Consider the following 12,217-nt stretch of genomic DNA (forward strand, 5'->3'; position numbering starts at 1 on the left):
ATCTGTATTGACAGGCAGCAGGAAGGAATACTAGACTTTGGATCTTCCAGGCTTCTGAAACCTAGTGGCACATTTTCTCCAACAAGGTTACACCTCCTAATTCTTTTAATCCTTTCAAATAGTGCCACTCCCTGGTGACCAAGCATTCAACTGTATGAGCCTATTTAGGGCCATTCTTATTCAAATCACCACACAGATATAGGGGCAAACATCTCAACCACACTGTCAGGGTCTGGCAACCAGCTTCCAGGACTATGCATTTCTCAACCAGTGTTTTATAAAGCATGTGAGCTTTATAAAAGATGTAAACACACATCTCCCATCTTGGGGTTCTCTTCTCAGTCCACAGTGGCTGGAGATACCTTTCTGGCCATTCTTCATAGGTAGTCAAGTGCCCCACCCTCAGCATCTCCTAAGCCCTACAGACCAAGCCTCTAGTTACACTGGTGAGTGCAGATCAGGTATCCAGATGAGTTCCCTCATGCTGGGAATCCCAGCTTGGATTTAGGATGTGTTATGTATTAAGTAGCAAGGAAGTTGCAAGAAACTTAACTAAATAGCAGACTCCTTTGCCATCAAGCTGGCACCAGCACTTGCAGAAGAGACAATTTTGCACCTGAAGCAAAGTTTTATTTTCTGGTTGTGCCCAGGGGAGGGAGACTAGCTCTTGCCAGTGACCTGTGTGTGTCATTCACTAAGTGCCTGGGTGCTTACCGTCGATCATCAGTTTGACAGACTCTAGAATTATCCAGAAGACAACCTTCTGGGCATCCCCGTGAGGGGTTCTCTGCATTAGCTCAATTAGGGTGGGAAGAGACCCACTGTGACTGTGGGCAGTGCTGCTACATGGCCTGGGGGCCTGAACTGAACAGAAAAGAGAAGGGAACCTAACCTCCAGCCTTCTCGTCTCTCTGCTTCCTGATTGTGCAGTGTAAACAGACGTCTCAAGCTCCTGCCATCATGCCTTCTCTGCTGTGATGGATTGCACTAGGGAACTGGAGCCAAAATAAACTGTAAACGGGCTGCCCAGACCAGAATAATCACACAGAAACTATACTATTTACAACACTGTTCAGTCAATTGCTTAGGCATATTCCTAGCTAGACCTTACATCTTAAATTAACCCATTCCTTTTAATCTATGTATCGCCACTAGGCTGTGGCTTACCGGCACTGGCATGTTACTCCTTTGGCAACTACATAGCATCTACTTGATTCTGCCCACCCCATCTCTCTTATCTCTCTTCAAGCCTGATTATTTTCTGCTCTGTCATGAGCCAAAATAGCTTTATTCATTAACCAATAGGAGCAACACATATACAGAAGGACATCCCACATCAATAAACTTTCCTTCCTTCCTTCCTAAGTGTGCTGACTGGTTTTATGTCAACTTGACACAGGCTAGAGTTATTTAAAAGAAGAGAATTGAGAAAATGCCTCCATACGATCTGGCTGAGGGGCATTTTCTTAATTAGTAATTAATGGGGGAGGACCCATTCCATGGTGGATGGTGCTGTCCCTGGGCTGGTGGTCTTGGGTACTATAAGAAAGCAGGTTGAGCAAGGCATGAGAAGCAAGCCAGTAGGCAGCACCCCTCCATGGCCTCTACATCAGCTCCTGCCTCCAGGTTCCCACCAGGTTTGCTGCTCTGATTTCTCTCAATGGTCTGGGACTTGGGATATGTAAGCCAGATAGACCCCTTCATCCCCAAGTTGCTTTTGGTCATGGTGTTCTGTCACAGCAATACCTCAAACACTAAGTTTCTTTTGTCACCCCAAGGAGACAAGTGACAACTAATATCTAGCCTATCATAAGTAGGACCTTGTTGGCCACCTGGGGATATGGACAGGATTGGAAACTTCTTTCTGTCCTTCAGTAACTTGAAGGACATGTGGGGAGACACAGGTCTAGGGAACAATTGATAGATACATCAGTGTATTCGGAGTCAGGCTCTGTGGATGTTCAGAGAAAGCTGGAAGTCCTCTGAGGAGCACACCCAGCATCCTGGTCCCACACCTGTCCCATCACTGTCCTCCCTCGAGGTGACCCCCACACCTCGAGTCCTATCCTCTTCTCTGAAACTGCTCTGTAACTTGTAGGGAAGCCATAGCAACTGCATTTATTCTGATCTCGACCTCTGCACCGAATCAGACTGTGAAGGCCGGACTGGCCCACACAGGGCATCTTAGCACTGGAAGGTTACTGCTCTGTCCCTGTGTGTGGATGGGCCATGAACCATATAGATTCAGGAAGGGAGTAGTGGCCTTGTGCCCAGAAAAGAAGGTGCAGTCTTTGGAAAATTTCAGAAACCAGGACCTTAGAGAAATGTAAATCATACCGTATTGGTGGAGGCCTAACGATCGTTTTTTTTCCCCCATGCTGTTTTTCTTTCTTCTCTATGGCTTAGAATAGGGGATGAGAGTCCCTCGGTCCATGCCAGGCTCTTTATAAAAGTCCCTCTTGGCGGGTGCACTTAACTTACAAAAACTTCTAGCACTTGTAATCAGATAGCCAGCATTTATTATTAAGTAGTCACTCAATAGGCCAGGCTTGGGGATGCACGGTTGTCTGTGTGGCCCAGAAGCCTTCCACAACTTGAGAGCATCTTCCTTATTATCCCGAATCTCAAAAATTATTAACTAGAAAGTTCTGTGCTATACTCAGGGATTTCTCTCAGCTGTTTTACCGCTTGGCAACATTTGCTGCGGTGACTTGAATGAGAACTGTCCCCTCGGACTCACGGATTTGAATACCTGGGTCCTGGTTGCAGGTGTCGTTTGCTGAGATTTCCTTGCTGGAAGGAAGTACGTCACCGTGGGCGGGTCAGGTCTGAGAGCAGCTTTACCTCCCAGGCTTGTCTGGCTCCCCTGCTTTGTGTTTCCTGTTGGAGGTGTGGTCTCTCTGCTTCCCACTCCAGCTCTCTGCCACCATGCCTCCCCTGAAGTTAGGGATTCCCACTCCGGAACCATAAGCCAAAATAAATTATTTCTTCCCTAAGTTGCTTTTAGTCCTAGTGTTTTTACCACAGCAACAGAAAAAGTAACCAATGTACTTGCTATGTTTCTATTGGTGCTGTCAGACCCACGAGGGCAATTTTATTAGCATTTAAAATAAAAACCACAGGGCAGGCAAGCAGTGAAACCTCAGCTGCCACCCTGAGGACAGTGGAAGAGAGAAAGGAAAAAGCCATGCCATTTAAATTGGCAGAGGTCAGACACATGGTGGACAAGCAGCTACATGACAGGGAGGGGAGCTTTGGAGAGAAGGTAAGGGAGCCGGGAATGTTGGGCCAGGGAATGCACAAAGTGTTCAGGAAAACAAACTTGGAAAAGTGACAGAAGAAAAGGAAAAGTTGTGCTTCTCTGAGTAACCCAGAAAAGCTGACAAACATGGCCTTCATGTGGCTTTGGTCCCTAAGCCAGAGCCTTAGCTGCTGTTTTATGCAGGGTTTTACATAGCTGACTGGCTTGGGACTCCCCATGTAGTCACATTCGGTCTTAAAGGGATGCCTGTCTCTGCGTCCAGAGCACTAGATGACAGGCGTATCCTACCATGACCACCTTTCATCGGCTCCCATCTTAACAGGGTCGGTTCCCTCGGAACTCAGGCTAAATGCCGACTGCCACCGTGGAGGTGCTGGGAGGTGAGCGGCTTGCTCAGCAGGACCAGGGCCTCCCTGCTGGGCTGACAAGGTTGCACAGTGAGGTCACTCCTTGAGCTTTGTCACCACGCTTGAGAACTTCCGCTTGGCCTGCTTTTCTGCTATCCGTGATGTGGTGCACAGCCTTGCCCAAGTGGCTGTCCTGTCTTGGGGGTCCAGCACCTAGAACCAGGAACTAAATGGACTTCTTTCCCTTAGAAACCATCTAGGATCCGGTATTCTTAAGATCAGAGACCGTGGCTTAGTGGTTTGCCTTAGAAATGCCCCCCCCCCCCCCCATAGGCTCAAGTATTTGAACACTGGTCCCCAGATAGTATTGTTGTTTGTGGGCTGGGGTGATTGGAAGGTTTGGCCTTGCAGGAGGAAATACACCCCTGGAGGTGGGCTTGAGAGTTTCTAGCCTCACCCTCTATGCTTGAGACGTGAGCTCTCGAGCTTCCCGCCCCTCCCATCATGCCTGGCGCTTCTGGCCTGCTTCCCCACTGTGATGGACTCGTATCCCTCTGGAACTGTAAGCCGTACTCAATTCTTTACTGTATACGTTGCTTTTGGTCACTGGGTTTTATCACAGCTACAAGGAAGTGACAAAGACAGCAGCCGGTGGCACTGAGTGGGCTGCTGCTGTGAAGAACCTAACCTTGTTGGCGCTTAGAGCACGGTGGAAGGCGTTGGGACTGCCCACTAGAGGAGTGGCTAAGGCGGTCTGCAGTTAGCAGGGCTGTTCTGGCAGGAGCCTGGAAGATGGATGCAGATGGTAGAGGCCCAGCTTATGCGTTTCAGAGGGGAACACAGTCTACATGGGCAAGTGGGCCGGACGCCTTTTCTGTGCTTTCAGCAAATCATCTGGCTTTGTTTTCAGACCACCGTGCCAAATGAATGGGCAAGACCATTGCTCATAGCCTCCCTGGCTACCCCAGAGGGCAATAGTTTCCTTCTCTCAATGTTACATCAGCAATTTTCCAGTCCACCATGGCTAGGAAGAAAATAGCATGTCCTTGGAGGTGTCTTCCAAGGGCCTTTGTTTGGATGGTGTCCATCACCCTGGGGGGCTCCCTAGGGAAGCTCCTCAGCAATGCAGGCCTGTCATACATCAGTGCACAAATGTCCCAGACTGGGTACTGTCACTGAGCTTTGTGAGCCAAGCACCACCCCCGCCCCATCCTCCCCGAATCACCTGCCTAACAGTGTCTGGCCATCGTTGTTGCGCCAGCCTGGTGACCTGAGTTCGATTCCTGGAACCTACATCGAGGTAGAAGGAGAGAGCAGACTCCATGAAGTTGTCCTTTGACCTCCATGGGTGAGCGGTGGCATGTGTGTCCCCCATCATGCACACGTGCATAATAACAAGTAGATTAAATATGGTTGAATGGCTGATAAAGGCTTGGGGTTTTCCGGGTTCTCACTGTAGGCCTGTCAAACGTCTACTCAGCTTTGCCACCTTTGTGGCACCTCAGTAGGAATTAGAAGACGTCCTGGGAAAACAGTCAGACCCCTTGATGGTTTGTACCCTGGACTGCAATGCTGTTGTTCTGTGTGTGTCTTTGTGCAGACCAGAAGTCAGCCTCCAGTGTCTTCCTCACTTGGCCTGGAACTCTTGGATTAGGCTAGGCTAGCTGGTCATATACTCAGTACTTGTTTTGTGGGTTCTTGGGGTCTAAGTCAGGTCCTCATGATTGTGTGGCAGGCACTTTTCCACCTGAGCCATCTCCCCACTCCTAGCCCTGTAATTTGTTTTTTTTACTGTTATAATTTCCTCTAGTACCTCCAAAGAACATTTTCTTACATCTTGTTGTTTTTCCATTTGTTTCTTTCTAGTTGCAGGGTGGCTCTGCCACTTTCAGAAGATGTGTACCGCAGGCCCTATTAAAATTTTATAAGATATTATAAGATAAGCACAGTAAACAAGATGTAGGCTTTTAGAAAGAGTAATGCCACTCTCTGTTTATTTTTTTGTTGGCAAAGACGTTATTAAAATACTTTCTAAATGACTGAGAAGCAAGGCAGATGGCCAGTGAGGATAATCTACAAACGGCACAGTTCACCCTGAACAATGGAGATGAAAGAAACACTTACCAAATTAGGCTGAGCAGCCACTCTGGCGGAAGGGCAATCCCACGTTCACCGGATAGCTGTTGTTCATTCCCTGCGGCAAAGTACTCTTTATGTAAAGAATAAGGTGGTCGGGCACTTCAGTAGGTGGGGTGGAGCTTTCCTTTCACCTCTTGGGGGGGGGGAGGTAGGAGTGGGAGTGTGGGGGTGTTGTGAGGACCTTATGTCACAGCAGGGGTGTAGGCAGGCTCAGGCTGAAAGGACAAGACAGGCAGGTGACCTTAAGAAGGCCTAGAGAGATCGGTGGGATGACTCAGTGATACACTTGCCTTTGGAGTACCAAGACCTGAGTTTGATCTTCAGAACTTGCCAAAAATGAAACAAACAAAAATACAGTCAGGTGTGGGGGCATGCACCTCTAATCCCGGTGCTGCAGAAACAATGATAGGATTCTTGGGGTTTGATAACCAGCCAGTCTGACCTCATTGATGAGCTCCAGCGCAATGGGAGACTGTCTTAATGGAGGTGGACGGCATTTTTGAGAATGACAGTAAGGTTGTCCCCCAGCCTCTGTAGTCACACACGGGTGTACACGGATGAACCTGCACTCACATGTATCAGTATTAGAGCTGGGTCAGGAATCCAGACTGAATACCGCTGTGGCTTGGGCCAGGATGAGCCAGCCAGAGTGGGTACCGCGAGGAAGGCTCTAAGACCCTGGTAGCTTCGCAGGCTATGGCACCCAGGGGAGGCCAGCCCACCTGGACAGCCACTAGAAGCATTTGATGAGATGCTATAACTGTGGCATTCTGCTTCTGTTTCCTTCCTGTCCAGAGCCAGCTGCAGTTTAGGTGACCAGCCCAGAGGAAGGCAAGGGCTAAGCAACTCATATTGGATTCTGTGGGCAGAGAGGGAAGCAAGATTACACACCTCCCAGAGAAAACCAAGACTAGGGGTAGTTCTCCAGGTTCATACTACTCCTCTTCCTTAGCTGACAGTTCCTTCAGGGCAGAGATAATGTTTGCTGAAAATATCTCCCAGGGAGAGAGGTGGGAGGTGAATATAATCAAACTGTGCCAAATGAAATTCTCAAAGAATGAATAAAAAAAAGCATTTTTAAAAGGATAAAAGTGTCTTCCACTGTGCTGACTTGAAACTAAAAGAGATTTAAAAACACAAGCAGAAGAGTGTAAGTAAAAAGTGAAAAGCAAAGACCAAATTGCTGGCTCTCTTTGCCTCTCATAACAATAACCTATTGTGGGCTGCTGTGCGTCTATCTGACCAAAGGGAACAGTCCAGAACAAGCCTCACTCACTTCCCTGACTCCCCTACCTCTAAGGAACAAGCTCCACACAGCATCTGAGTTCAAGGAATCTGGCCTGATCTCATCCTTACCCGAAGCTGAATTCCTTGCAAACACTCTTATCCACTGGTTCGCAAGACTGTACCAGTAATGACAGGGCATTCCTTTTATTTCATCTTATTGTGAATTAAAATACACTCAGAAGCCAGGTGGTGGTGGCTCAGGACTGTAGCCCAGAACTCTGGAGGCTGAGGCAGGAGGATTGGGAGTTCCAGAACAGGGAGAATTACACAGTGAGGCTTCTCAAAAGCAAAAACAAAAAGCAAAAACCAAAAAACAAATAGTAACCTGCCTCCAGAAGTCAAAGCAGCCATTGGAGGAGGAGAGAGGGGGTGGATTGGGAGGTTGGGAAGAGCAAAGGAATCAGCAGAGTGTGGGGAGAATGTAATGGCACCCACAAAACAAGTTGGGTGTTTCTGCAAACACTGTAACCTCAGCTGTGAGGGGGCGGAGACATAAGGGTGGCTGGGGCTTGCTGCTTTCAAGCTGAGCTGAGAAGACCCTGGGTTCAGAGAGAGAAAGTCGGCAGAGAATGATAGATAGAGAACCCCTAAGATAGACAGAGGACACCCAACACCATCTTTTGGCCTCTGAACACAAACTGGTGCATACACATGCACACACACACATGTACACACAGAGACACATACATACACAAACATACATGTAAAATTTACCATAAAATTAAAAAAAACAAAACAACAACAAAAACAATACAGTAAACCAAGACTGGTGTACTTCAGTGGTAGAGAGTTTGCCTGGCATATGCAAGTCCCTAGATTTGAAAGTCAGCACTGAAGAAGATAAATACATAATATCTCTCCCTATGTGAGCTATTAACTGGAAGTCAATGAACTACCACATTAATTAAGCGTTGCTCCTCAGAGTGCTGCAAAATGCAGCTGCTTTGAGATTTATATTCATTAAATAATTTGTGCCATGACCCAGGGATCACAGCAGGATAACTCTGGATGAGCAAACTTTCACCCATTTATTACAGTGCAGGTGGGAGGCTAGGAGGAGGGCTCAGGGGCTAAGGGGACTTCACAGATGTCTGGAACTTGTTTCCAGCACTCACATCAGGCCACTCACCGTCACCCAGAATCCTAGCTCTATAGGATCTGACATCTTCGGGCTTCTGTGGGCACCGCACTCATGCGAACACACACATACATAGACACGAGCACACATAAACCAAACCAAACAAACAAAACACCGGAACTGCAGCCATTGGGATGGGTTCTGGAGTTATCTCTTGGTAGTTTTTTTTTTTTTTTTTTTTTTTTTTTTTTTTTTTTATAAAGAAAACATTTAATTGGGTCTGGTTTACAGTTTCAGGTCTCATCCATTATTATCTTCGTGGTGAGAAGCATGGCAGTGCAGTGCTTCAACAGATATGGTGCTGTGAATTTTATATTTTGATCCACAGGCAGAGGAAGCAACTGTGAGCCATACTAGGTATAGGTTGAGGCACAGGAACCTCAAAGCCTGCTGCTGCAGTGACACAATTCCTCCAACAAGGCCACAACTCCTAATGACCAAGCTTTCAAATACAGGAGTTTACAGGGGCCATACCTATTCAAACCACCATACAGGGTGAGTCCATAATCATCACGGAAAGCATGGCAGTAGACAGGCAGACATGGTGCTGGAGAAGTAGCTGGCATCTTACATTTGATCCATTAGCAGGAGGCAGAGAGCTAATTGGGAACAGTAGGCTTCCCAGACAGTCCCGCCACCTGGGAACCGTCCGCATTCAAGCCAGCAATCCTCCCAAGTGCTATCCTGCCTCACTGGGCCAGCTGAAAGCTACATTTCTTATCAAGCCGCCGGATCAGTGGTCAGGCGGGTATCCTGGTGTCTGCAGTCCCAAAATATACTGGGCCGACCCTAGATTATGTCATTGTAGTTGGTGGTTAGTCACCAGTATTTCTGCTTCACACGAGTCTTCCTCACCAACACTTCTCTGTAATTGTGGCTGTTCTGGAACTCACTCTGTAGACAGGGCTGGCCTAAAACATCTGCTTACCTCAGCCAGCCTGGTGTTGGGATTAAAGGCATGTACTACCATGCCTGAATTCTTATATTAAGGGACTAGGAATATTTAAAATTCATCTAGTACCACACGGAAGCACATTCAAGGCCAGTGTGATAGCAGAGACCTGGCCAAGCATGAATTATATACTTTATGTAGTTTAGGAATGTTGCTTTGGAAGCCAAGAATATTTATTCCACCCACTCGGCTCAGTGGTTACATAGGAAACTTCTGTACAGAGCCTCTAGGACCATGGATGGTAAAGGCAGCCATGACCTGTGCTCTGGCTCATAGTTTGGAGAACTGTGGGGCGCTGCTGCCAACTCCAACTTCCTGGTCCCACAAGTGGGCCTGGAAACAGGGTCATTCTATTGCTTCCGCAGCGTCCTCACCAGCAATGTCTGAGAGCTCTTCGGACGGCTCTTTCTCCAGTAGACGGCTTATCGAGAAAGACTTCTTAATGGCTTCCTGTTCCCCTTCATCAGTGCAATTCTGCAGCAACGGCAACAGCTGTCTCCGGTTGTACCTTATCAGGAATTTCTGACAGGTTCTAATTGTACCTCCCACGTGCAGTGTGTTGAGAAAACACGAGTACCGGTGTCCTTTGCTCTCCAAATGCGTGATGAAAGGGAGAGCTGACCACAAAAGCCGGTAGAACTCCTTTCGGCATCGAAGTAGCACTACTCCGGTGTAGGCATTGACGTAGCGAACTGCAAAGCCCACCGAGCAGGCGGCGGCGCCGAAGGTCCCGTGCACCCGGGCGATCGTGTCGCGGACGAGGCCGCCGAGCACGCGGTCGTCCAGGCTCAGGCGGCAGCGCGCGTCCTCTGACACCAGCTCGCACAGGAGGTACCTGCGGCAGACGGCAGCGGTGAGCGCGACCGGGGCACGCGACCCCGCCGCGAGGGCGCGGGGGGGGGGGGGGGGGGGGGGGGAAGCCTCTCTTGGTAGTTTTTGAGCTGTCTGGGCTGCAACGTCCTCACGGTGCCACAAGCATCATCAAAATAATCACTATTACAACCAGCTAGTATCTGACAAGCGTCTTCCACATGGCTTGCTACTATGGTGAATGCTGTTCATAGATGATCTGTGTCGTCTACACATTAACCCCATTTTAGAGATGCAAGGCAGACTCCGAAGAGACACAGCCCCCAAGAGAGGGAGGTGGAATTCGGATGTGAATGCTCTGAGCCGCACATCTTCAAATGAGCTGGATTTGTCATTTTAGATATAATCCCCTCCTAGGCTGACCTCAAACTCAAAGTCATCCTCCTGCCTCAACCTCTGAAGTGCTAGTATTACAGGTAGCTCTAACTCATCTCTCCAGACAGAAATATGTAAATTTACCCAAGGTCCCCGGAACTGCCTGAAATGCCTGGGGTACCACCTTTTAGAGCAGCTGGGTTGTTCACGTCTCTGCCTCCCGGACCTGGAGATCTTGTGGCATGGACTGATATTCATGCTACTTTCTCAAACGTGAACGATCGTCCCTCTTATCTATTCTACAGTCTACTGGGGCTGACATAGCTCTTCTCTGTTCATCTTAGGAACTCAGGAGTATCTCTACAAGTCCTGGATCTCTCCATAAGTGAGACATGGAGGGACGGTCCTGCTGTTGGGGTGCATGCCTGTAACCCCAGCACACCTGCTGTTGGGTGCCCAGAACTGCTCCTGAGATCTGTGCTAATCTCAGATGGGTGGCCCTGTTGAGCGCTACTCTTGACTGCTTTCTTCATTTTCACTTCTATTTCCTTTTTGCCGCAAAGGAAAGCTGCTGAGCTCCAGGCCAAAGGACTCAGATGGAACCAAAGCTGGTGCACCAGGTTGTATTGCCCCTTGACTTTACCTGGATCAGTCAATCAACAATCAATCAATCAATCAATCAACCAATCAAAGCTCTCCAGCTCTCCTTCAGCCACACACTGGCCTCTCTTTCAGTCTGTTTTGTGAGCACAATTTTATCTTAGGATTTATAGTTATATGTTAGCAATTAGAAGTATCTTTGCATTTTTCTCTTACAGCCTAAAGCTAATGTATGGTCAATTAAGAAGTGTTCCTTTCATGCTTGCCTGGAGCCTTAGGAACAGATGACTGGCTAACACTGCCTCCTAGTGTCTCAGGTAGGTGCTGCGCAGAGGGTGGATGTTTGGGTTCCAATGCTTAGGGATATGTATGCACCTGCTGTATAACCCTATGGTTTTAAAAGTTTTATGACTAAATAGATGTCAGGATCCAAAGTAATGAATGCTTGACTTTGCATGACCAGGAGTAAAATCCAGAGCCAGAGCTCACCACCCTTCACCAGCCTGAGGCAGGAGTGAGAGACCAAGAGGGAAAGGGCCTCCTCTCAGGAAAACATTACTTTCCCCAAGCTTTAACAATGTCACGTGAGCCCCCAAATGCTTCTGAGGGCCACACCAGCAACTAAGGTGCCAGTTCACATTAAACAATTCAAAATGGGATTGGGGACAGGGAGGGTGCTGTGGATGTAATTTAGTTGGTAAAGAGCTTGCTTGGCACCCTTGGAGTCCTGCAGTCCATCATCACACCACAATCTGCTTGTTAGGGTACATACCTGTAACCCCAGCACACTTGTTGGGGTGCACACTTGTAACCCCAGCACACTTGTTGGGGTGTGCACCTATAACCCCAGAACACCTGCTGTTGGGGTGCACACCTGTAACCCCAGAACACCTGCTGTTGGGGTGTGCATCTGTAACCCCAGAACACCTGCTGTTGGGGTGTGCATCTGTAACCCCAGAACACCTGCTGTTGGGGTGTGCATCAGTAACCCCAGAACACCTGCTGTTGGGATGTGCATCAGTAACCCCAGAACACCTGCTGTTGGGGTGTGCATCTGTAACCCCAGCACACCTGCTGTTGGGGTGCATGCCTGTAACCCCAGCACACCTGCTGTTGGGGTAAGCACCTGTAACCCCAGCACACCTGCTGTCGGGGTGCATGCCTGTAACCCCAGCACACCTGCTGTTGGGTGCACACCTTTAACCCCATTTGGAAGAGCAAAGCAGGAGGATCAGAAGTTCAAGGATGTCCTCAGGTTCAGGGTTATCCTCATCTAAATAGTCCAAGATCATTCTCAGGCTAGCCTG

The 12,217-nt window shown here is 48.5% G+C and overlaps 1 protein-coding gene across 1 annotated transcript; it reads right to left on the minus strand.

Annotated features, from left to right (window-relative positions):
- Positions 1-8,362: 8,362 nt before the first annotated feature.
- On the minus strand, positions 8,363-10,843 carry LOC121439942 (ribonuclease P/MRP protein subunit POP5-like). The gene is made up of 2 exons (XM_041640567.1): positions 10,753-10,843; positions 8,363-10,075 (listed from the first exon to the last, which is right to left on the minus strand). The coding sequence occupies exons 1-2, from the start codon at positions 10,841-10,843 to the stop codon at positions 9,471-9,473; spliced, it is 696 nt and encodes a 231-aa protein (XP_041496501.1). The 3' UTR covers positions 8,363-9,470.
- Between the last annotated feature and the right edge of the window lie 1,374 nt (positions 10,844-12,217).

This window comes from Microtus oregoni, unplaced genomic scaffold, assembly GCF_018167655.1.
Source record: "Microtus oregoni isolate MIOR12 unplaced genomic scaffold, Mior012 000064F_ref0000363, whole genome shotgun sequence".
In the NCBI taxonomy this organism is placed as follows: Eukaryota; Metazoa; Chordata; class Mammalia; order Rodentia; family Cricetidae; genus Microtus; species Microtus oregoni.